Genomic DNA, 24,313 nt, shown 5'->3' with positions numbered 1-24,313 from the left:
AGAGATGATCATCACAAAAATAAAGGAAGCTGAAGAAAACTCCTTTGCCAGCTTCTCTCTTCAGATTTTTGATCTACCTGATTGATGTTCCAACAGTATTTGTTTATGGACAGTTAATATTTTTTTCTGGTAAAAAAATAGTAGAGATGGTGTAGAAAAAAATGAGTAATGAAAAGTGTTATAGGTTGATGATGTGTTTGGAGAATTGTGTGCAAGAACTTACTATTGACAGAGAAAAACAAAACAAAACAAAACTGGGAGCCAAGTGTCTGAGATGATTCTGGGTTAGGACAGGAGCTGCCTGGCTTGGTCTCCAGGTTTTTCTGGTAGCCTCAGTGGTGACAGCTTTCAGTGTGGTCAGCCTCAGGGTCACGTGAGTCGTTATTATGTTTTTTTTTCTTAACCCCAGAAACCATGCCGTAAGTCAAAATTTAGACAGTTTAGCTGTTTTCATTTTGCTTTCAATCTAGTCGTTTTCTGTTTTTAATTTTGTGCCTGGAAAAACTTGAAAAAGGCCATGAGTCATGACAACTGTTTCCTTTTCCTCCAAATAGAAGCCTTAGCAGCTGAGCGCTTTTCAGTGGGGACCCTTTAAGGGAACGTTTGGGAGAAATACGTGTCCGGGGGTTCTTCCAAAGTGTGGTACCCAGACCGGCAGCGACAGCATGACCTGGAAATCTGTTAGAAGTGCCCACTATCAGGCACCGCTCCAGAGGTGATTGAATCAGAGACTCTGGGGAAGGAAGTCTGTGTTTTTAACAAGACATCTAGATGGTTCTGAGGAACTCTAAAGTCCGAGAACCACTGTGCTAGTGAATTGTTAGTATTTGTGGCTATCAAGAATGTGAAAAATATAGTGGTTGGAAGGTAGGCATGTTTATGAGTCTTTGCTTGTGAGGAGATGAAGCATAGAGAGAAAAGAATGCTTTCACTTTTGGAATTCAAAAAAGAAAAAGAAAGCCTGGAATTTAATTAGCAGGACTAATTACTTGCATGAACCTTTGCTCTCTCAGAGAACAGCGATCCAGATGACTAGGTTACTGTGAAATATAGTGGCATGGTTTTGAAGTTCTAGAAGAATCTCTCTAGTGAGAAAAGGCATGCCTTTCCATATTAGGACATAAATTCAACTCAGTTTTGTAGAATCCTATAAGATTCTTGTATCCCAGTGACTCGGCCAGCTCCTTTACTTCTTGAGGCCCTACTTTCTACATCTGAAAACCATATGCATCGTTAGTTGCCATGAATTATCTCATTGGAATGAAGTGAGGGATTCATTATATGGAAGAGGATTTGTGAGGCATCTTGATTACTGAAAAATGCAAAGCATAAGGATCAAGAGTGATGAATATAAATATTGATGCAACTATGAGTTGATATGTCAACTTCCCTTTGATACGTGCTCCCCCTTTTTATTTACTTATTTATTTAGGCTGCACCGGGTCTTAGTTGTGGCATGCGGGATCTAGTTCCCCGATCAGGGATCGAACCCCGGCCCCCTGCATTGTGAGCTCGAGTCTTCCCCACTGGACCACCAGGGAGGTCCCTGATATGTACTCCCTTTAGTCTTGACTCTCATGTATTCATTTTTGGTGTTAAATAGATCACAGTTTTTAAAAGCTTTCATCTTCATTTCCTCATGGAAAACATAGTATTCATGATACCTACTCACAGGATTGTTGTGAGAAGAAAATTAGATTAAAATATGAAAAGGCAGTTTTATTTATTTATTTATTTATTTATTTATTTTTGGCTGTGTTGGGTCTTCATTTCTGTGCGAGGGCTTTCTCTAGTTGCGGCAAGCGGGGGCCACTCTTCATCGCAGTGCGCGGGTCTCTCACTGTCGTGGCCTCTCTTGTTGCGGAGCACAGGCTCCAGACGCGCAGGCTCAGTAGTCGTGGCTCACGGGCCCAGCTGCTCCGCGGCATGTGGGATCTTCCCAGACCAGGGCTCGAACCCGTGTCCCCTGCATTGGCAGGCAGATTCTCAACCTCTGCGCCACCAGGGAAGCCCGAAAAGGCAGTTTTAAAGCTCAAACATTACAAATTTTAGGTATTGTTGTTTTGATTGTGGTTATTTCATGTCCAGATTGAGAAAGCTTTGTGATTGTTGACATAATGATATCATCCAGGAGTTTGGAATAAGTGTGTACATCAGCGGATTTTATGATTACAAAAAATAGCTATGTTTACTTTTCTACTACTTCTCCTTCAATGGAATGTTCCCATTTTCTCATGAAGTGGGGGGAGATCCACATATGTTTTATTAAAGAAAGCAAGCCTGGTATTTTTTATCCTTTGAACTGAGAGACTACATATTTATTCATTGTTTTCGAGTCAGGCTACCTGGGTAAATTCCCAATCCTCTACTTACTTGCAACCATGGATAAACCTCAGTTTCCTCATATGTAAAATAGGGGGGGTAATAATACAGATTCGTGTGAAGATGAAATGGGAAATGTATGTATAAAATACATAGCAGAGTGCCTGGCACAGAGTAAGCATTCAGTAATGTGGGCTGTTGTTGTGATTATCATTATTAAACTGTAGCATGAAGAAGAGGAAGAAAGGTTGTGTGTGAAAGTCAAGGGCAGGAGGGAATAAAAAGACAAGGGGGACAGCTTTGAAAATGGTCTGATCATCGTGCAAATGACAATCCAAGCAATTCCCACAACTTTTGAAAATCAAAGACTTCCCAGTTGCTTCCAATGAGAAAATTAACCATAGTCATTTGTAATGTCCACGTTCCTGTAACAAACAAAATCACAATCTTGCTTGAAAGTTACATGTCTTCCCTTTCCCAGCATGAGCATGCAGAGGCAAAGAGCTGTAGGAAATGGGAGTCCAGGTCTCTCTCTCTCTCTCCCTCCCTCTCTCTCTCCCTCTCTCCCTCTCCCCCTCTCCCTCTCCCTCTCCCTCTCCCTCCTTCCCTTTCCCTCTCCTTCTCCCTCTCTCTCTCTCTGAAGTGCTCCTACTTCTTCTCCGTCTTGGTAACTGAAGTTTCTTGCTGCTCTAGGGTTAGAGCTCATAGCAGAGAAAAGGATGGGGAGATAAGAAAGTTCTTACTTGACAAGGACTGTTGATGATCCAGTACTTAAAACTGGCCCTCTCCATTTGGCCTGTGTTTAAAACTGGCCCTTCTTCTAACAGGTGCTTCTTTGTTTCCCAAAGCTCCCTTGACCTGCAGAAGTGCATTTGTATTTGGTCATCCACAGCCTCAAGGAGTCATTCTGAAGTACACCCCTTGCTGCTTTTTGCTATGGTACCTACTTTCCAGCGGATGATCCTGAACGGGATCTAAGACAGCTAGTGCTATCTTGCATGGCTCAGATCTGGTCCAAGGGAAATACTTTACCTTCAAAAGCTCAGAGGGTAATGAGGACACAATTTTCAATCCCTGGGTAGCCCTTTGAAGCTCTTTGCCTTACACTTGCAGTAAGCAAACAACCCCATAGATCTTCTGGTCAGATTCACACAGCATGCTGGCAACTTGATCCAAAAACCTTCATCTTCAAAAATCTCCAACTCTTTTTGCCTTTGACATGGATAAATGGTTATAAGAGTTACATAACCTTCCTGGCATGCTTCCTTTGAAAATGTTGCTTTATACCGTTGTATTTCACTTTGGAACATGGTGTCTAGTGTTCAGTACTTTAGTCAAAACTTGCATTTTAACTCCTATTCAAGGTAAAAGGGGAGAGGACTGCTTTGGGGATGCTTTGATTTCACAGACTATCACCCCAAAGTTGCTGGTGCTGCAGAGGAAAGGATGGTTTACACATGCAGGTGTTGTAATTGGGAGCCTCATGAATGCCCACCCTAATCACAAAGTAAAGCTGTAAATGTGAGTAGTGGTTTTTCCTCATAGGCAGTTTTTTTGGTTGTGGTTGTTTTTTTTTTGTTAAAGCAACTGACATAGCACTTGGGACTGATTTATGTTATTACTTTGGGAGATAAAATGTGTTTAAAAATAGTGTTCCCATGAAGTTAAAAAATGGTTAACTTTCATCAGTTGTAAGATGATCCTAGACTACCATGTGTGTTAAAATAAACTTGTCTCAAGACAAATTAAACAAAAATATTATGTATTGTGTTTAAATTTTTTTTTTTTGCATTTCAGGCATAACTTTTTAAAATGTGAAAACACACATAAATAAATGTGTACAGATATATACAACTCTGAGCTCATGCCAAAAATGTCTGTGACTGCCTTGTGATAGTTTTGGAGGTGGGTATCTGAGTATAATATGAATATGGGCTTGTCATTGGAATGCCATGGAAGCCTCCTGTGCTTGTTTTTGTAGATCCTAGATACTATTGTGAAAATTATACAGACCTATCAAAACTTGCTGAGAATTTTAAAACTTGATATATTATACATTTCTCTAATAATTCTTGATGTCAATTTGGTTGTTTTTTAAATTATGCTTGATTGGCATGGCAGATTTAGGGTAGTCAAATCGTGAGATAATAAAATACCTATCTATGCATCCATCCACCCAGGGGACTCCTGAAATATTCGAGTTTAGTACTAAAATTGCCCTTAATTAAAAATAAATAATAACAATAATAAAAACCATGGCATTAATTTGAATTGAAAAATAAAGCAAAGTCTGTATTTTGGTTCCTAATTAGGAAAAATGAGAGAAAGATTTTAAGTCTTGAAATATTTTCTGTTTTATTACATTTTTATTATAAGTATATGGGGACAATATTAGTGAGGCCAGGGGCCTTACACTTTAGTGATTTTTTTTCTTTTCTCTCCTCTCATTTTGTCTTCCCTCCCCTGCACGCTTCTCCTTTCCTTTACTTTGCTGATAGCGGGTGATGTGCTCCAAAGAGATGAAAATACCTGGAAAGATTCTGTGGACCAGTCAACTCTGAGCCAACTTGAGGATACGGGGGCAAGAGTCCAAAAGGAAAAGAGAGAGAGAGAGAGAGAGAGAGAGAGAGAGAGAGAGATGGATTCTTCTAAATTTTGTGCAACACCCATTAACACCCATGTAAACAGGATTTAGCATTTAAACACATAGCATGGTGCATCAAGGTTGGTGCAAAGATGGTGTACCGGTAGGTCTGAAAAGGGGCGAAGTGCGTAATAAGTGCTACATTAGATAAAGCAAGGTTTAAAAGGGTGTTATAGAATTGGAAGCATCAAAAGGGACTTATGACTTTAAAAAGCCCCCCTCTAAAGCTGAAAGAGTAGAAACGGTCCCTGGTATCACACTACCCACAGCCGCAAGGTATGTGGGGAAATCTAACATGTCCTCTAGGCGCTGGGTTTTGATCTCTTCTGCTCTTCTCACGGAAAGGAACTCAGGATAACCGGTACCAGATCTTGGGAAAACATTGAAAGGAGCTAAGAACGGGAAGGCATAGCTAAGAAATGTTTTCCAAAGTAGAGGAATTGTGACGCTTCCTACCAGATGTGAGAATGTATTATGAAGCTTGAGTAATTAAAAGTGTGGTTCCCCAGCAGACTTTTCCAAGGGATGCCCCGCCCCAATGCAGATCACACTAAATTAGAACATAGTGTGTAGAACCGGAAGTATTAAAAACCAATGTGAAAGGGGAAACTAGATTTTTAGAGGAAAGTTGGGTTTAAAAACCTCACCTTGAGAAGGGTCTGCCCTTAACATTCACCTTGGTTTTCAGGAGTGAGGAAATTGACCTCATTTTCCCTTTACCCAAGTCAATTTTCATCCCTTTGGCGTCTTGTTACTCTTCACTCACTGGATCATTTAATTGCTTCATCCAGGTGGCTGGTGGGGATCACAGCTGCTCCTCACTGGACGCCCTCTGCTTCCAGCAATTATCCGTGTCTCCCCTCGGAGCAGCACCATATGCCAGAGTGGGGCTTGTGGGGGACCGGGGACAGGCTTTAGGAGAAGTTTTAATTTAGTGCCATCATTGAGAGTGATGCCCTTGTGTAAAAGGCTCATATAGAATACACGTACATACAAGAAGTTTTTATTGTTTTTGTTTTTAATGCTATTCCGTTTTTGTTGTACATTTCCCTGCATCTTGCTATTTTCACTTAGCAGTACCTATGTAACCCTGCTAAAGAATTTTAATGGTATTCTAAGTACAAAAGGAAGCTCTTGGAAGTTTTTGAACATGGCGGTATATTTTGTTCTTCAGACGATTATTCCAGATTAAGTCCAACAGCATCTGTGATAAAACATCCCTAGACCCCAGTCTTCCAATCCCTGCTGAGACCACCGGTTCTCAGTTTCTTATACCAACACCTTAGGTTTTCTAGACTCCCCCACTGCTGACCCCCTCCTCCCAAATATTCTCACACCCAGACTGTCTGCCACCCAACCAGCCCTCCCCAAAGTTCCATCACTCACTGTTCTCTTTGTACTCACTTGTGATTTCTATATCTGAAGAAATGATTTCCTTTCAACTTTACTTCTTTGAAGTCCTAGTGCTTTGAATTATTTTCACTTCTTTTATTCTCGTGGAAAATTCCTTGTGGTTGTTTTCATGAGCATCAGTAACAGGGAGTTTGCTACCAGCAAGTATATCCTGCCAGTGTTGTCTCAGTGAATGGGTGACTTTAGAGTTTAAAAGAATCTGAGGAGTCGTATAAGATAATTGCCTGACCAAGGCAAGCATCTATTTTTAGGATTGTTCAAATGGTCATCAGATTAATACTTCTGGGACTGGGAACTTACTACCTCTGAGACCATTTTATCATCGGACAGTCTTGATTATTAGACTTTTTTCTTATATTTTGCCTTCTTCTAAAGGGTCACTCCTCTCAACCTCTAACTTGTGCTTCTAAAATCAGAGTATTCCCATTTTACTTCTTAATATCTAATTGTAATTTTCTAAAACCACAATGACTGTTTTCCCATAAGGCCTTTGCTCAGTTTAAAATTTTTTTATAGCTTTATCGAGGTATAACTGACATACAATTAACAGTACATACTTAAAGTGTAGAATTTGATGAGTCTTGACCTATTTATACACCTGTGAAACTATCATCACATTAAAAGTAATGAATATATCCATCACCCACCCCCAATTTCCTCTTGCCTCTTTATAGTGTCTCCTCTCTACCCCTCCCCTCTGCATCCCCAAAGGAAGTCTTAATCTAATTTTCGTTACTATAGATGATTTGTGTTTTCTATAATTTTATAAAGATGGAATTATACAGTATATACTCTTTTCTTGCCTGGTTACTTTCACTGAACATCCTTTCTTTGAGACTCATCCATGTTTTTGTGTTAATCAATAGTTCATCACTTTTTATTGCTGAGTAATATTCTAATGAACAGATGTACCACAACTTGTTTATCCATTCACTTGCTTAAGGACATCTGGTTGTTTCCAGTTGTTGGCTGTTACAAATAAAGCTTCTATGAACATTTGTGTAAAAAAAAAAAAACAAAAAAAACCTCACCTTGCATACTATATCAAAATAAATTTTAAAACTGAAACATAAGGAAAAGAAGAACATGGAGGTGAATTTAGCTTATTTTTTTCTAAGTAAAGGACTCTCTAAGCCTAAAAAGATACAGGGTAAGTCACAAAGGAAAAATATGCGTATTTGGCTGCAGAAAATTAAGTACTTTTGTGTCATAAGATATTATAAACCAAATTAAATGGAAAATGTAGAACTGGGAAGTGTTTTTGTAATACATGTGGCTGATAGCTTTAGAACTAACAACAAAAATAATATTTGTGATAATTCAATAAAAAATGCATATTAACCCAGTAGAAAAAGGACAAATGTCACAAATAATTGACAAGAGAAAAAATTACAGATGACTAATAAATGTATACTTAACCCTAAACATATAAAAATTTAGGTTTTTATGTTAATCAAAAAAAGGGAAAATAAAAATACCATACTCATTTGTGACCTACAAGATTGACAAAGGTTACAAATGGCAACACTTCATAAGGATACAACAGGAGAGCGTTCCAGCCACTGCTGATGGGAATATGGGCTCTGCAGTCTTTTTTGGAGATGACTTTTGACCATCTGCATAAAGGACTTAGGTTATAATTATAAACTTTTTACCCAGTAACCCCGTTTTAGACTCGATCTGGTAAACATAATAAGAGAATATTTGAATATTAATATGCAAGAATATACATTATACTCACTATTGATGTGAAAAACTAAAACCTCTTAAGTGTTCAATACTGAGAGAATGGAAAAATAAATTATTGTTTATGTACTTATGTATTGTTAAGGCAGGAAAGATATTCAGTAAAGTGTTAAAAGTGGTTGTGTTTTACGGGTAAGGATAGAATCAAGGTTTTATAGAAGGATGTATCTTATTTCCTTTTTATACTTTTGTAATTTGTTTTACCCCTCAAAATTAGTGTGTATTATTTCTAAAATTTCTAAAATTCAGAAAAAATAGAGATCACACTTAAAAATATATATCTTTTGATATATATAATGAAGTGCAGAATTGGTAATGATAAAACGTTAGGTGAAAACAATCAGGGTATAAAATACATATGCAAGGGGCTTCCCTGGTGGTGCAGTGGTTAAGAATCCGCCTGCCAATCCAGGGGACACGGGTTCAAGCCCTGGTCTGGGAAGATCCCACATGCCATAGAGCAACTAAGCCTGTGCGCCACAACTACTGAGCCCGTGTGCTACAATTACTAGAGCCCATGCTCTGCAACACGAGAAGCCACCGCAATGAGAAGCCCTCGCACCAAAACGAAGAGTAGCACCTGCTCGCCGCAACTAGAGAAATCCCGCACACAACAACGAAGACCTAATGCAGCCAAAATAAATAAATAAATTTTAAAAAATACATATGCGATAAGATTATGATTTTGGTAAAATATAATTTGTGCAAAGACTAGCAGGAGAAACATCAAAATATCAGCCATAGTTCTTTCCTTCTTTTTATATATATTTCCCTATTTTCCCAATTATGGTTTAAATATTTTATTTATTTTTGGCTGCGTTGGGTCTTCGTTGCTGCGTGCGGGCTTTCTCTAGTTGCAGCGAGCAGGGGCTACTCTTCGTTGTGGTGCGCGTGCTTCTCACTGCGGTGGCTTCTCTTGTTGTGGAGCATGGGCTCTAGGCATGCGGGCTTCAGTAGTTGTGGCACGTGGGCTCAGTAGTTGTGGCTCACGGGCTCTAGAGCGCAGGCTCAGTAGTTGTGGCGCATGGGCTTAGTTGCTCCGCGGCATGTGGGATCTTCCCAGACCTGGGCTCGAACCCGTGCCCCCTGCATTGGCAGGCAGATTCTTAACCTCTGCGCCACCAGGGAAGTAAGTCACTCTCTGGGTATTTCTAATGTATGTTTATCAGGTCTCTTTCACTTTCGGTGATAAACAAAAATTTATTTTCCAAATAATAATGTCTCATCTCTATAGGGAGCAAGTATTTTGATGAAACTGCAATTTGAAGCTTTTGGATTTTAAAACTGTGAACTCTACAAGGATATATAAAGACTGCTCTTTGTTGCATTCTTTTCCCACCCTATTCTAGGATTTGAACCTAAAATGAACGGAGTGAAAAAAGATATGACATGTAGATTCCAGACATTCTTTCCTAACCAGAATGATTTTTTTTTTAAATTTTATTTATTTATTTATGGCTGTGTTGGGTTTTCGTTTCTGTGCGAGGGCTTTCTCCAGTTGTGGCAAGCGGGGGCCACTCTTCATCGCGGTGCGCGGGCCTCTCACCATCGCGGCCTCTCTTGTTGCGGAGCACAGGCTCCAGACGCGCAGGCTCAGTAATTGTGGCTCACGGGCTTAGTCGCTCCGCGGCATGTGGGATCTTCCCAGACCAGAGCTCGAACCCGTGTGCCCTGCATTGGCAGGCAGATTCTCAACCACTGCGCCACCAGGGAAGCCCCAGAATGATTTTTAACTGCTAATGTGAATTTTTCCCTCAAAATATGCCAACTCTCTTATTTATTACTTGATGCCTTCCGGATATTTTTTTAAAATACTCTTACTATCTTCTAATTTCTCTTCCTTTAAAAATGTGCCTCTGTGATTTGTAAATTAATCTGTTAACCCGGAGAATATTGTTTTATGTGACACTGAGCAAGTCATGTGAAGTTTTCTCCTTTTTATTCTTTGTAATAAAGCAGAATATTAAAAAAGAAAATCTGATAGGTCTAAAATAGATTAATAAGCATTTTAAACATTCATAAAGTTCTTTGAAACTTATAAACCTATATTATCATGTATTATTGATGTTATCCTATTATTAAAACATACTTTCGCCATCTACTGAAATATGGTCTATTTCAGTCATTCCTATTCTCTGAATGACTAAACATAGAGCAAATCCCTTTGGGACTTGTACTGTATTTTAACTTAGCAGTAATTACCTTAAATGGAAATGAAACACTAATAGTCTTGATCTGCAGGAATCAGTTTAACTCTAGAATGCAAGGGTTAATGGCCTCTGGTGCATCCCAAGTGTGAATAGAAAGTTTGGGGGATAAGTTGGGCTTGTGTTGTGTAATATTTATGGAAGTGACTTTGAAAGCTAGTAAAGTCAATTTTAACAATTTTAAATAAATACGAAGTTGGTTTTTTTCCTTATACAGTGAATAAATATAGTAAGTGCAGTATTATGGGACTGTTATATTTCATTTATTTTTATCACTATTGGATCATATGAGAATGATTCTAAGTTCTGTCGTGCATCTAAACCACTACCTAACTAGCAAGGGTAAAATGAAGAATCCTTGTATATGATTCTTCTCTGGCTTTTAGTTTGTCAGTACTGATAATTGTAGCAACTTTTGAAAAAAAGACTATGAAGAATAATAAGGGCTTTTATGGAGTGTGTGTGTATGTGCATGCAGGTGTGCCTGCGTGTGTATGTCTTTTCCCTTTTCCTCTTCCTGATACATTTGGTTTGTGGGATTTGGTTACCTCAGACAGTTCTGGATATTCAGGTAAATTACTAGAGAAAAGGAGCGAAGTAATAACAGCTCTCAAAGGCATTACATTTTTATCTCCTCTATTCATTGAAGGCTGTAAAAGAAAACAATAAAGACATCTTGTTGGATAATATGCAAACTAGTCTCCTGGTAATATAACTTTTTTGAAACACACTAGGAAAATAATTCTCTCTATGTAATTGTTAGAAAAGAATGGGTTATACCTTACATTATAATTTGTGGTTCAGCTGTTAACTGAACAAAGCTCAAACAGAACAAAGTGGAAGGAAATCAGTATCCATTGTTCTAGGCATATTACTGCGTTTCTCTCTCTCTTTTATATATGTGTATATATATATATATACACACACACATATATGTATATATATATATACAAATTAATAATCGATTGGATACAGACGACTACCTTGCTAGCAAATATTACCCTTCTTTCATAGAGGAAGAAAGTGAGTATTAGAGTCAGGATTCATATTAACCAATTTGTTTATTTTTTAAAAATAAGCTTTGGAACCTCCCTGTTGACTCAGTGGTTAAGAATCCACCTGCCAATGCAGGGGACACGGGTTCGAGCCCTGGTCCTGGAAGATCCCACATGCCGCAGAGCAACTAAGCCCGTGCGCCACAACTACTGAGCCCACGTGCCACAACGACTGAAGCCCGCGTGCCTAGAGCCCGTGCTCTGCAACAAGAGAAGCCACCGCGATGAGAAGCCCGCGCACCGCAACGAAGAGTAGCCCCCGCTCGCTGCAACTAGAGAAAGCCCGCGTGCAGCAACAAAGACCCAACACAGCCAAAAATAAGAATTAATTAATTAATAAAAAGAATAAGATTTATTGATGTATAATTGTGCAATAAAATTAATTCTAATGTATAATTTTGACAAGTGTATACGGCTAAGTAAGCATTACCATGATCAAAACATAAAGCTTGGGGACTTCCCTGGTGGTTCAGTGGTTACAACTTCACCTTCCAGTGCCGGGGCTGTGGGTTTGATCCCTCGTTGGGGAGCTAAGATCCCACATGCCTCGCGGCCAAAAAACCAAAACATATAACAGAAGCAATATTGTAACAAATTCAATAAAGACTTTAAAAAATGGTCCACATCGAAAAAAAAATAAAGCTCTTTGTATCATCCCCAAAAATCCTCCTATGACCCTTTGCATTCAGTCTCTCCTTTGTGCTGGCCCCAGGAAACTCCTGATCTTTCCATGACATTAGTTTTGTCTTTGTCATATAGCATGTAGTTCTGCGTGTCTGGCTTCTTTCTCTTGCATTATTCATTTAAGAATCATCTATGCTTCAAGTATATCAGTATTTCTTTTTATGGCTGAGTAGTATTCCTTTGTATAGTTATACCATTTGTTTATTCATTTGTTACTTGAGGCACATTTGGTTTGTTTCCAGTTTTAACCAGTTTATTTTAAGGACCATGTTCCTTACCCTGTATCAAGCTGCCTTTGCAGGAGTGACTGGGCAGAGAATCTATTATAAATGTTAGTAATTAGTCCTTGAGATTGATCCTCTTTGGTGAAGCAAAATTAACCTTTTTGCCTGACCTTTAGAACATGCATTGCTATATGGGTTCAGGTTCACTTCACAATTCTCCAAAGTTGCCTTTATTCCTCAGGCCAACCTGTTCTCAGGAAGCACCATATTCTGGTGACTAGGGCTGCTTTTGTTTGGACCCCTGGGCTTTTCATCTGGGGATAGGGGCCCAGCAGGCATGGGACAGCAGAACCGATGAAGTATCTTTTGTACTAAGTTATGGACTTTCCAGTGAGTTGGAATTCCCTGTTCTCCACCTACCTGCGGGCCTGGGCAAGTTACCTAATCCCTCTGGATCTCTGTGTCTTCATCTCTCAAACTGAGGTTGGATGAAATCAATGGTTTACAATCCATGTCCCACCGGGTCACTTAGACGCAGCTACGGAGACCAATGGCAGTAGGAGAGGTGATTCTGGGCTGCTGATTATCCATGTATCGACAAGAGGACAGCTGTGTGTGTGTGTGTGTGTGTGTGTGTGTGTGTGTGTGTGTGCACCCTCACGCTACCTCTCCCTCTCTGCCCTGATTCTATACTTTTTTTTTTTTTTTAATTTTTTGCCCGTGCCACGTGGCATGTGGGATCTTACTTCCCTGACCAGAGATCGAACCCCAAACTCCCTGCAGTGGAAGCGCAGAGTCTTAACCACTGGACCGCCAGGGAAGTCCCTGCCCTGATTCTAAATCAGATTTTGTTTGAACAAAAGATTCTACATCTAAAAACAGTTGGAAAAACACTGGACCAAATAGTCCTTAAGGTTCCTTCCTGCTCTAACTTTCCATGAGCATATGAAAGCAGTTTTTTAAAATTAATTTATTTTTATTTTTGGCTGTGTTGGGTCTTCGTTTCTGTGCGAGGGCTTTCTCTAGTTGCGGCAAGCGGGGGCCACTCTTCATCGCGGTGCGCGGGCCTCTCACCGTCGCGGCCTCTCTTGTTGCGGAGCACAGGCTCCAGACGCGCAGGCTCAGTAGTTGTGGCTCACGGGCCCAGTTGCTCCGCGGCATGTGGGATCTTCCCAGACCAGGGCTCGAACCCGTGTGCCCTGCATTGGCAGGCAGATTCTCAACCTCTGCGCCACCAGGGAAGCCCGAAAGCAGTTTTAAAGATAGAGAATCTCACTGTCTTTAATTTAATTAAAATGTAATCTTTAAAATTTGCTGCAAAACATTGTTTGATTCGAAATTTCAGAAAGAGCCTCAAAGGGAAAAATCCAGGTCAAAATCTATGACTGAGTCCTTGGAAATGGCAAAGCTATAAGGCACACTGTGTGGTTTCTATGCTTTTCAGCAAAAAAAATCTAACATGAAATTTCCTCTTGATTCCAATTTAAAAAACCATTTTTTCTTTTTCTTCTTCTGAGGTAAGTGTAAGATAGTGTTTACAATCCAAAGTCACTAGAATATTCTTCAGAGCAGAAAAGTACTACTCCTTCCAGACTCCAGGAAGTTCATATTTTTCCATCTGTACTTTTTCTCTTAGAAATTTATGATGTCATTGATAGGACACATCTGCTATTTCCTGTTTCTTTTCCTTTGTGACAGTCTATGAATAAGGTGTCTGGACCCCAGAGAAAGAAGATGAATGTTTGGCTACAAGGTTTGCTTTTCCTTGCGTTCCTTTTACTCCATATTTTAGGGCACTTATTTAAATCAGTGTTCAGTATGCAGTAATTAAGTGATTGCTGCACATTTCAACACTGTCCATTATTGGTGGGCTACCCATGAATGTCATAACTTCAAGAGACTATCACTCTTGAGTAGTTCTGTCCAAGAGAACTTTCTGTGACGACAGAAATGGTCTCTTTTTGCTGAGCCACCAGCCACATGTGCTATTTGAAATGTGCCTCAAGTGACTGATGAACTAAATATTTAATGTTAATTAATTTAAACGTAAGTCAACAGATGTGGCAAATGGCTACCCTACTGGCCAGTGTAGCTCAATGAAATTGGTAAAATAGTCTTATGCTTAGAGAGAAGGTATTAAATTGTTTTTTATTGTTGGTATTTTTATGGTCAGAAATAGATGGCAGATTTTTACCCTTAAAATTTTTTAATTAAAAGTTTCTTCAGTGCCTGGCACATAAAAGAATCAATAAATGATCGGATGGTAATAATAAGTTTCCTGTCACCTCCATCACAGGTCTCACCTGCTCATGAATCCTGGGTGAGGTCACTTTAGCAATTTTTTTCCTGAGATTGCCAGATGTGTAGACACACCTTCACAGCTGCCATGGTCTTTCTGGGAGTTAAGAGCTAAGAGGGAGTCTCTCATTATGTGTGCTGCTGCCTTCTGACTTCCTATGCTTCTTCTTTGCTCAGCAGCCCCTCAGTCATGGCTATGGCTTTCCGAATCCAGCCTTTACTTCACACTGCTCCAAGCCCTGGCCACCCCAGGATGCCTCCCATAAGCTCCCCTAGAGCCCTTAGATGTCTGTGTCCATCTGGACCACTCTACTTGCTAATGTGACCTTGTTTGGGCCCCGTGTTCACTTACGGCTCCTAAAACAGGCATCACCAAACTGGAGTGTGATTGACTTCAGGGGTCAGAGGCATGCCATAGGACCCAGTTGAAGGGACTGAGAATGCATCACTTAGAGAATGTCATTATATAGATACCATTTATCATATATACATTTATATTGTTCCAGGTACTGGGCAAAGTGCTCTTAACTCTCATTGAACCCCCATAGCAGTTGCATGTTCTATTTTCACACATCTTAGATGTGCTCTTAGGCTCAGAGAGGTTAAGTGACTTTCCCAAAGTCACACAGGAAGAGGCAGAGCTACGATTTCTTATCTACACTCTTTGGCTTTCAAGCATATAGTCTTAACCACAATGCAATTCATTACAGAAGAGGGATAGTTCTTCAAAATCAACGCAGAGGGCAAATCTAAAAGGAACTGGATTCTAGGTGACTATAAAGAAGGTTTTTCTAATAATTCAAGCTCTTCAACTCCAAACACCTTACCCTGTGAAGTACGCGTTGTCCCTCATTAGCAGCTCAAAATCTTCGTGCTAGAGGATCAGAAACTGGTAAAAGGCATTCTGGAATAAGTGTCTGGAATCATCACATGTGGTAGATGAGCTCTCTGGGTCTTTCCAATTCAAATTTCTTCTGAATATGATTTCTTCTCTTGAGGGCATTTATTGACAATTTATTTCCGTTTGACTACTTTTTAATTTTCCATGCAGTTCATAAAGACCATTCTTTTTCTGTGTAAAATCAGAGTGTAATTTATTTATTACTCAAACTGGCATAAGCAGGCTATTCTCTTCCTGTAGGCAGTCCAGTATAGGAGCCCACATCATGTTTCACCGGGGAATGAAGAATGGCCTGGGACTTCCCCGGTGGCGCAGTGGTTAAGAATCCGCCTGCCAATGCAGGAGACACGGGTTCGAGCCCTGGTCTGGGAAGATCCCACATGCCTGGAGCAACTAAGTCCGTGCGCCACAACTGCTGAGCACACGTGCCACAACTACTGAAGCACATGCACCGCAACAAAGAGTAGCCCCTGCTCACCGCAACTAGAGGAAGCCCGTGCGCAGCAACTAAGACTCAATGCAGCCAAAAGAAGCCCCCTTAAAACAAAAAAACATTCAAAGGCCAATACACATTTACGGTTAAAAAATTTCACAGGACACATCAAAATGGGTCGGTTCCATAACGGAGACACAATAGGCATACTTTTATTTGTTAACAGCATTACATTAGCACATGTGAATGTTTCTATCAGTTATTATTACAAGCGGTACTCCTCAATTTCTCCTAACAAAAGTGAACGTGTGTGGGACTTCCCTGGTGGTCCAGTGGTTAAGACTCTGTGCTTCCAATGCAGGGGGCCTGGGTTTGAACCCTGGTTGGGGATCTAAGATCCCACATACCAAGAGGCAAAAAAAAAAAAAAAGTGAACGTGTGGTGGTAACGGGAACAATAGAAAAACACTTCACAATGAGACCATTTCTTCTCCTGGGTATGACCATGTTTTCTTAGTTTGTAATCCAGCTTCTAACAATTTGGTCAGTGGATCATCTTGGAGAAGCAAGGCCCTAGCACTTGGAGGGCTGTAATTGTAACCGAGCAGGACACTATGGGGCCTTTCTGGGACAGACCCCCCTCCCCCATAGCTTCTGCTTTAGTTCCTCTCTGAAGTACCTAGATAATTTGTATCTGATGCATATTTCCTGAGTTTTTCAGATGCTAAAACCACTACCAAATGGAAGAAATTAACTACTTGATGATCATGAGCATTAGCTCCAGACCTTCTGGCACCTAAGGATTGATCACCATCAACCAATCAGAGAACTGTGCACGAGCTGATCACATACCCTGGGACGCCCCTCCCTCACCTGGCCCTTACAAAGGCTTTGCTACAATCCTTTGGAGTGGTCTGGGTTTTTGGGCACAAGCTACCTATTCTTGCTTCACCCTGCAATAAACCTTTCTCAGCTCCCAACTCAGACGTTTCAGTATCATTTGGCCTCACTGTGCGTCAGGCACATGAACTTGCATTTGGTAACTTAAATAGTTCTATGAACAGCATCTCCTATCTTGGGGGTATTTTCCAAGCTAAAACAGAATGAACCTCGCTAACAATTAAGCTGGCGTCCTCTGTGTTAGCTCACACCGGATCTCTGGGGCACGTGTGCTGATTTCTGCACTTGTAACTCTTGGCACCTTCTCTGGGCGAGAGGCTGATTTATCTCCATCACTCAAGCTAGGGCCCAACACCAGGCACGTGGTACGTGCTCAAGGCTAATGGAAGAAAGGTTTGGACGCTTTAGGCTTCCAAGGGACAGAAAAGCAGCATGCCTGAAAAATAAGTTTTTCTGGATTCTAACCCGTGTTAATTCACTTTGAGGCAAAGGCAGATTTTGCCCCTCTACTGAGCCCAGGATTTTCTTTTTCCCTCTCAAGGCTCCTGAATACACCTTAAAAGGAAGATGGAGCGTAAATCCGGCCAAGGAGTGGCTGCCATTCACTTGGGAGGCCTTGGTGCTTTCTACCCTTTGTCCGCCCGCTAACCTCTGCCAGCCCCGGGGCCCGCGCTGTCCTGTGAAGCCGTGAGCCTGAGCTTTTAGGAGGAGGGGGCGGGGGGTACTGAAAAGCGGCGGAACCAAAGGCGAGGGAGCCGCGCTGCCGGGGGGAAGGAGGAGCCACGGGACCGGCGGGCCTAGCTCCGAGGCGGCGGCGGCGGCGGCGGCGGCGTGGGGATGGAGGCCCTGCGGGTCGTGGAGCTGTACAGCGGCATTGGGGGTATGCACCAGGCGCTGAGAGGTAAGAGGGCACAGGCCGCCTCCTCCCTCGCGCGTTGTTGGTGGTCAGAGCTCGGGCTCCTGGGAGGGGCGGAGCGGCGAGACACTAGGGGCGGAGACTGCAGGGGAAACTGTGTGTATGTGTGTGTGTGTGTGTGTGTGTGTGTGTGTGTGCGCGCGCGCGGGGGAGTTGCTCGGTTGTCATAGAAACCGTCGGCTCGGCGCCCCAGCCGCCCCTGCGGGCGGACGCTCCCTTCCTCCCGCCTCGAGCCTGGTCCGAAGGGAGGGCGGGGCACCTACCAGGACCCAGTTTGTGAGTCCTGATTCGCAAGGCTTGGCTGTAAAGTCAAACCAAAACGGTACCGCCAAAGGGGGAGGGGTGAGCCCCCTGCCCTGTGCCGAGCCCCAGTTCGGTATGGCTGTCACCAGCGGCGTGGAAGCTCGGTCCTTCACCCTCGAGGAGGTCACAGCGGGGGAGGGGAGGTCGCTGGGCTGGGTTCTGCCGGTGCGGGAAGAATCTTCAAAGGTATAACTACAGTGCCACGTAGAAGTTAGTGAACACTCAGCCGAACTGTAGGGGAATCCTGGAGAAAAATCCCGGTCAGTTCTGATCATTGAGAAGAAACATCTTGTCTTGTTACTTCATGTCTGGATACGTTTAGGCGCCAGAAGCCCTGAGTTCAAGCTTAGTTGCCGTGTGACCTTAACATTTTTGAGCCTGTTTCCTGGTTTTACAACGTGAAAAGTAATTCAGAGATGGAGAATTATGAGGATTAAAGAAAAAGTGGGGAAAACCTTTAATAATGCCTGGTACATTGTAACCACTCACAATATTATAAAGTATTGTCACGATTTTTTGTACCTTTTCCATGTTGAGGTTTTTAGATTTCTTTGGTGCTAAGTTGGAACTGCAAGGTTTATTTTCAGTGATATTCACTCAAAAATATTTATTGAGCTCCTCTTATTTTCCAGGTACTGTGCTAGGCCCTGGAGGTATAGAGTGACAAATAGATTTGGAACGCACATGTTTATTCTTAAATTACTATGACAACGGCAAAACTGAAACTTCCCTGCTTCCTTTTTTTTAGTACCAAAGATAACAAGAGACTAATACCGTAACATACGGACAGTATGTAATGAGTTGAGCACATAAATTTTCTGAGCATATATATTGAGTTTTGATTCTAGAAGAGGTTAGTGATTCTTAAATTTTTATTGCCTACCAATTATTTGATGGCTCTCTATGTTCAGTTCCTATACCAAAATTTACCAGTAGGAAAACAGAACAAAACTTTAACATTATTTGCTCTCTTAGTTAATTTTCTAGGATTGTATAATGTCAGCATTTTCTCCATATCTTGAAACCCCTTAATGAACATGATTTTAACGGTTATGTAGTGCTTTATCACAAGCTATAATTCAGCTACTCCTTAAGTATTGAATGTTAGATATTTCCCCCCATTTTTTTTGCAAGTATAAATGTGCTGCAATTAATTATTGAGCATAAACCTTGATTTTTCTCTTTAGTATGTTTTCTAGAAGTCAAATTAATAAAAGACTATGTGCTAGGTACTAAGTCAAAAATTATGAGAATTTTTAAAGACTTTTGGTAACGTAGCAGATTGCTTCTCAGAGGTTTCTGAGTGCCTCCTCAAACTACATATTCCTCAGGGTTTGTATTACCATTTTTAACCTTTGTGAATTTGATAGGGGAAATTGTATAATTTTAATCTGCATCTTTTGGGGGGTTAATGAAATAGTTAGATATTTTCCCTCCTACTAGTCAATGCAACCCGAATTTGTACACATATTTCTATTACTACTGCTACCATCCCGAATCTAAGCTATATCATCTTTCACTTAAATTATTAAAAACAGTTTCCCAACTGCTCCCCTGCTTCCTTCGCAACTGCTTCCACTCTGCTTTCCTACTCCATCCTTTCTCCACATAGCAACAAAGTGATCTCTTACCCAGTAAACTGGATCGTGTCACTCCTCTGCTTCAGTGGTTTCCCTCTGAGGTTAGAATCACAGCCCCCTCTTCTTAGTAGGCCTGTGAGATCTGGCTTCTGTCCACCTCTTCAACCTGCTCTCTCCCCTGCTTCTCTTTTCCAGGCTTGCAGGTCTTCTTTCTCTGTGTTGCCAGTATTGTAACATAGGTCTCTTTTTTTTTTTTAATTAAAAAAAAGTTTTAAAATTTTTTGCCCACGTGGCATGTGGGATCTTAGTTGAAGCCGGAGTCTTAGCCACTGGACCACCATGGAAGTCCCTGTAACCTAGGTCTCTTAACCCGACCTCTTAACGATGCTATCTATGTTGCCATTTTTCTAGTTAGATCCACTAATTGAATCTATATCTTAAATAATCAGAAGCAGCCAACAGGAATAATACTGAATTTAAATTTTGGCAAATTTCTAGATAAGGTTTATGACTAAATTTTTTCTGCAGTAAAATATACATAACAAAATGTGCCATTTTAACCATTTTTAAGTGTATTCGGTAGCTTAAGTACTACATTCACAGTGTTGTGCAGTCATCACTATTGTCTGTTTCCAGAACTTTTTCATCATCCCAAACAGAAACTCTATACTCTAAATAACTGCTCCCCATCTCCTCTCCCCCAGCCCCCGGTGACCACTATTCTGCTTTGTCTCTACTAATTTGTCTTTACTGGGTACCTTATATAAGTGCAATTATACAATATTTGTCCTTTTGTGTCTGGCTTATTTCACTTAGGGTGATGTTTTCAAGGTTCATCCATATTGTAGTATGTATCAGTACTTCATTCCTTTTTACGGTTGAATAATTTTCCATTATATGCATATACCATATTTTGCTTATCCATTCATCTGTTGATGGGCCCATGGGCTGTTTCCACCTGTTGGCTATTGTGAATAATACTGCTGTGAACATTGGTTTATATGTATGTATCTGAGTCCCTGTTTTTAGTTCTTTTGAATATATACGGAGGAGTAGAATTGCTGGATCATATGGTAACTCTGTGTTTAACTTTTTGAAGAACCACTAAATTGTCTTCTTTAGTGGCTACACAATTTTATATTCCCAAGGGCAATGTATGAAGGTTCCAATTTCTTTATTTCCACATTCTTGACTTGTTATTCTCTTTTTTTTTTTTGATAATAGTCATCCTAATGGGTGTGAAAAAATATCCCATTGTGGTTTTGATTTCCATTTTCCCTAATAACTAAGGAAGTTGAACATTTTTTCATGTGCTTATTGGCCATTTGTGTATCTTCTTTGGAGAAATGTCTAAGTCCTTTGCTCATTTTGGAATTGGGTCTTTTTTATTGTTCTGTTGTATGAGTTCTGTATATATTCTGGATATTGATCTTTTATGAGGTATATGATTTGTAAATATTTTCTCTCACATAACTGAATTCTAGTAGTTATAAAAGGTATATTTAATTTCTTTGGCAGCATGACAGATTTTCTTCAAACCCAATGGACATTTTAATACGTCAATAAGCATTTTTCATCCTTAGGTGTATATGCAGTATGCTATTGTATTGCTGCAGTAACTACATAGATGCTTCTGTATCTTCTAAGTTTCTTTTAACTTTATTTTATATCTGCATGTCCGTGTATTAACTTAGTCCTCGTTCTGTGGTATTTTTCTTTGTTCCTGTACCACCTCTAGCACAGAAGCACACTTGTGACAGGTTCTCTGTAGCGGACTATTGAGTTTGTTATTGAATTGGTATTCACTCTACCATCACGTTGGTAAAACCATAGTTTGCTTAGTCCAAATTTTTGTATGATACAAAATTCGTAGTTGCAAACCACAGAATCCACTCTCTAGCTAACATCAGCAGAAAAAAATTTTTTAAAGGGCATTTGGAAGCCCACAGAATTTACAGGACACCCAACAAATAGGTCAAGAGAATGGGGGCACCACTCGAACCACATTCCAGGCAACGGCCCCACGAGTCCTCATACTGACATCACAGCTTCCACCAGGAATGCTGGGGACTGGAGGTTAGAAGTGCTGTCACACTTTTGCCCTGAAAGGGGCATCTTTACCACCTCTCTTACCAAAAAAGATGAGTTTTCTCATTTGCTTTCTTACATTGCTATTTCTGAATTGAAGTCATGTGAGAATGCAGTTGGTTGGTGGCCATTAGATCCCATTGCCAGACTAAGAAAGCTGGGAGAGTGAGTTCTGGCTTCAGTTTTGGGAAGAAGGGACTCGTAAAGTGGCAAAATTTTGAACAATAGGCAACGTAGGTAAAGATTCTAGATGGCCACAAGCATAGTAAATGCCATTGCATTCTTTAATACATATTTGCCCCTGTACAGGAACCACTTATTACCACTTTGATATTATTTATGCCTGCATAGCCTGTAGAGTTTTAGCTAGAGAATCTTCCAAGTGAAAACATTTTTCAGAAAGTAGTGGAAGTAGTAGTTTCATGAGTTAAATAGCAGTGGAACCTGCAAGGACACCTGCAAATATGAATGGTTAGCAAATAAGAATCTGCTTTTCTCATAAAATATAATATCAGGGAAAGAGTAAAATGTGGTTTAAGGTGGTGAATAAAGGAAAGCTCTAGCTGATTTCTATTATATATCTAGTCAACTATTGGGACAGCCTTAAAAGCAAAACGTCTTGCCCTCCCAAATAATTTTGAAACGTCTTTCAAGGTGTTGGTTTTGAGTTTTAGCCACATAATACTTATTCATATTTAGTAAGAATTACCCAGCCTTAATATTTTCTGTTAAAAGGATAGGCCTGTCATAGTTATTCATTTTCTGAATCTCTTTTGTCTTTATTTCTCAATGACTTATATTCCAACTTGGGATTCTACCAAACTACTTTGTGATTTGGTGTGCTTATAACTGAATGGGATAAGTACATTATGATGAAATGTAAATCTGAATGTCACCAGGGGTAGTTTTGAAACATCAGTTGTAAGGGGCTGAAATTTGAACTGCTTAACTTTTTTCTTTTATATTTATCCTTTGAGGTTGAAAAATGTCCTCTTTATGCCTATTTTTCCACAGTTATTCTTGTATGACTTATTGTCAGATTTAAATTAAAGCAAGGCAAAAAATGTGTCCCATTTAAAAATATGTATCATTTGTTGTTTGGTATCTATGGGAGTTATTAGATTGTTTTTTCTCTGAACTTGAAATACAAGGAAGAAATATGTAGAATGAATTTTTTGTATTCAAAGAGGAGCATCCCAACTTTCCATTGGATGACAGAATTACCTTTCTTTTATGTGATGAAAAATGAATGCATACTTCACTGCAGAGTATTTATTACAGTAAGTCCTCTACCTACAAACCTTCAAAGATGCGAGTTGCATTCACATGTCCAATCAGGTAAGTTAGTTCACATCTCTGGCGTTCGTTGTCACGTGCGTGCATCCTCTACAAGTGGTTGTGCTTTTGTGTACTTTACTGTACAGTACTGTATAGAGTACAGTAGTGCAGTATCTTTATTTCAAGCCCAGGATGTCTGGAAGCAAGCATGGAAGCAAGCGTAAAAGCAGCGGTGTTGTAGCTGGTACTGCTAAGAAGCGCCAAGCGATAACAATGGAAACTGTACTGTAAGATTAAAAATGTTTTCTTTATTTTTTGTGTTTGTTTGTTTGTTATGTATTATTTGTGTGAAAAGTATTATAAACCTATTACAGTACAGTACCATATGGCCGATTGTGTTAGGTGGGTACCTAGGCTAACTTTGCTGGACTTACTAACAAATTAGACTTACTTACGAATGTGCTCTCGGAATGGAACTTGTTCGTATGTAGGGGACTTACTGTACTCTATTCCACACGTCAAATTACTTCTCCCATGTTAATGAATAGATGACCAATTTACTCTGTGTTAGGACGCATCTATCGGGTTTTTTTAGGGAGCTCAATAAATAGTACCCCTCTTCTTAATTCTGAACAAAAAGAGAAACAAAACAGAAGAATAAGGCAAATAGGAAATCAAAATCTATATGATTTTTATTACTAATAAAGGCTGAGTTGGAGCATGTAGCTTAGTGAGAAGGCCAAGTGGGTCAACTCATGTTCAGCCAGAGAAGTCGGCAGCTTACCTTCCGGGCACAGCTGGAGAAGCAAGCAGAACGTGTGCTCCCTGTGGGTAGCGCATTCCCAAGAGGAGCGGGGAGCTGAGCAGCCCTGGCCAGTTTATTCTTCCCAAATTAGCCAGTTAGAGAAGTCAACGAAGAAGTCCACTGAAGAGAGCAAAAGGATAGGATAGGGGAGGAGTTTAGAGTGAATAGAAACCACTCACTTGGAAGAAACAGCAGTAAATGCCTCCCATTTTACATTAACTTTGCCAACTGCTTTTAGGAATCCTTCAGGTATTATAGTTTTTAAAAAATTTTGCAAATCATTCTTTTTAATATTTGATACTTAAACTCTTTCTGACTATCATTTGGTAGTGTCCAATAATTGGAAATAGGATACCTTGTTTTTACAGCAGCTTGGTCTTAAATCATTGTTACTTGGCTCCATGCGAGAGTAACAGTGGACAGTGTTTATGTAGGAGAGGCTCAAGGAGAGGTCTCTTATTAGGAGCACAGTTCTATTGTCAGAAGGACTTCCTAGCTATGTGACCTTGGGGAAAAA

The 24,313-nt window shown here is 40.3% G+C and overlaps 1 protein-coding gene and 1 long non-coding RNA gene across 7 annotated transcripts in view; one reads left to right on the top strand and one right to left on the bottom strand.

Annotated features, from left to right (window-relative positions):
- LOC309656471 overlaps positions 1-24,313 on the bottom strand; it is a 518,263-nt gene that overhangs the window by 184,178 nt on the left and 309,772 nt on the right. The window lies entirely within an intron of this gene.
- Positions 12,320-24,313, top strand: part of TRDMT1 (tRNA aspartic acid methyltransferase 1) — a 71,013-nt gene continuing 59,019 nt past the window's right edge. For 4 of the 6 annotated variants that reach the window (XM_082452908.1, XM_082452909.1, XM_082452907.1 and 1 more), the window contains exon 1: positions 12,320-17,727. In XM_082452908.1, the coding sequence (XP_082309034.1) occupies positions 17,664-17,727 (64 nt within the window). In that variant the 5' untranslated portion in view covers positions 12,320-17,663. Of the gene's footprint in view, positions 17,728-18,318; positions 18,490-24,313 lie in introns of those variants that run through there. The other 2 variants (XM_082452911.1, XM_082452910.1) reach the window with 1 other exon arrangement.

This window comes from Balaenoptera physalus (assembly GCF_965194825.1).
Source record: "Balaenoptera physalus genome assembly, chromosome: 2".
Classification (NCBI taxonomy): Eukaryota; Metazoa; Chordata; class Mammalia; order Artiodactyla; family Balaenopteridae; genus Balaenoptera; species Balaenoptera physalus.
The sequence above is the reverse complement of the archived record's forward strand: the minus strand, read 5'-3'. Positions and strand labels throughout refer to the sequence as shown.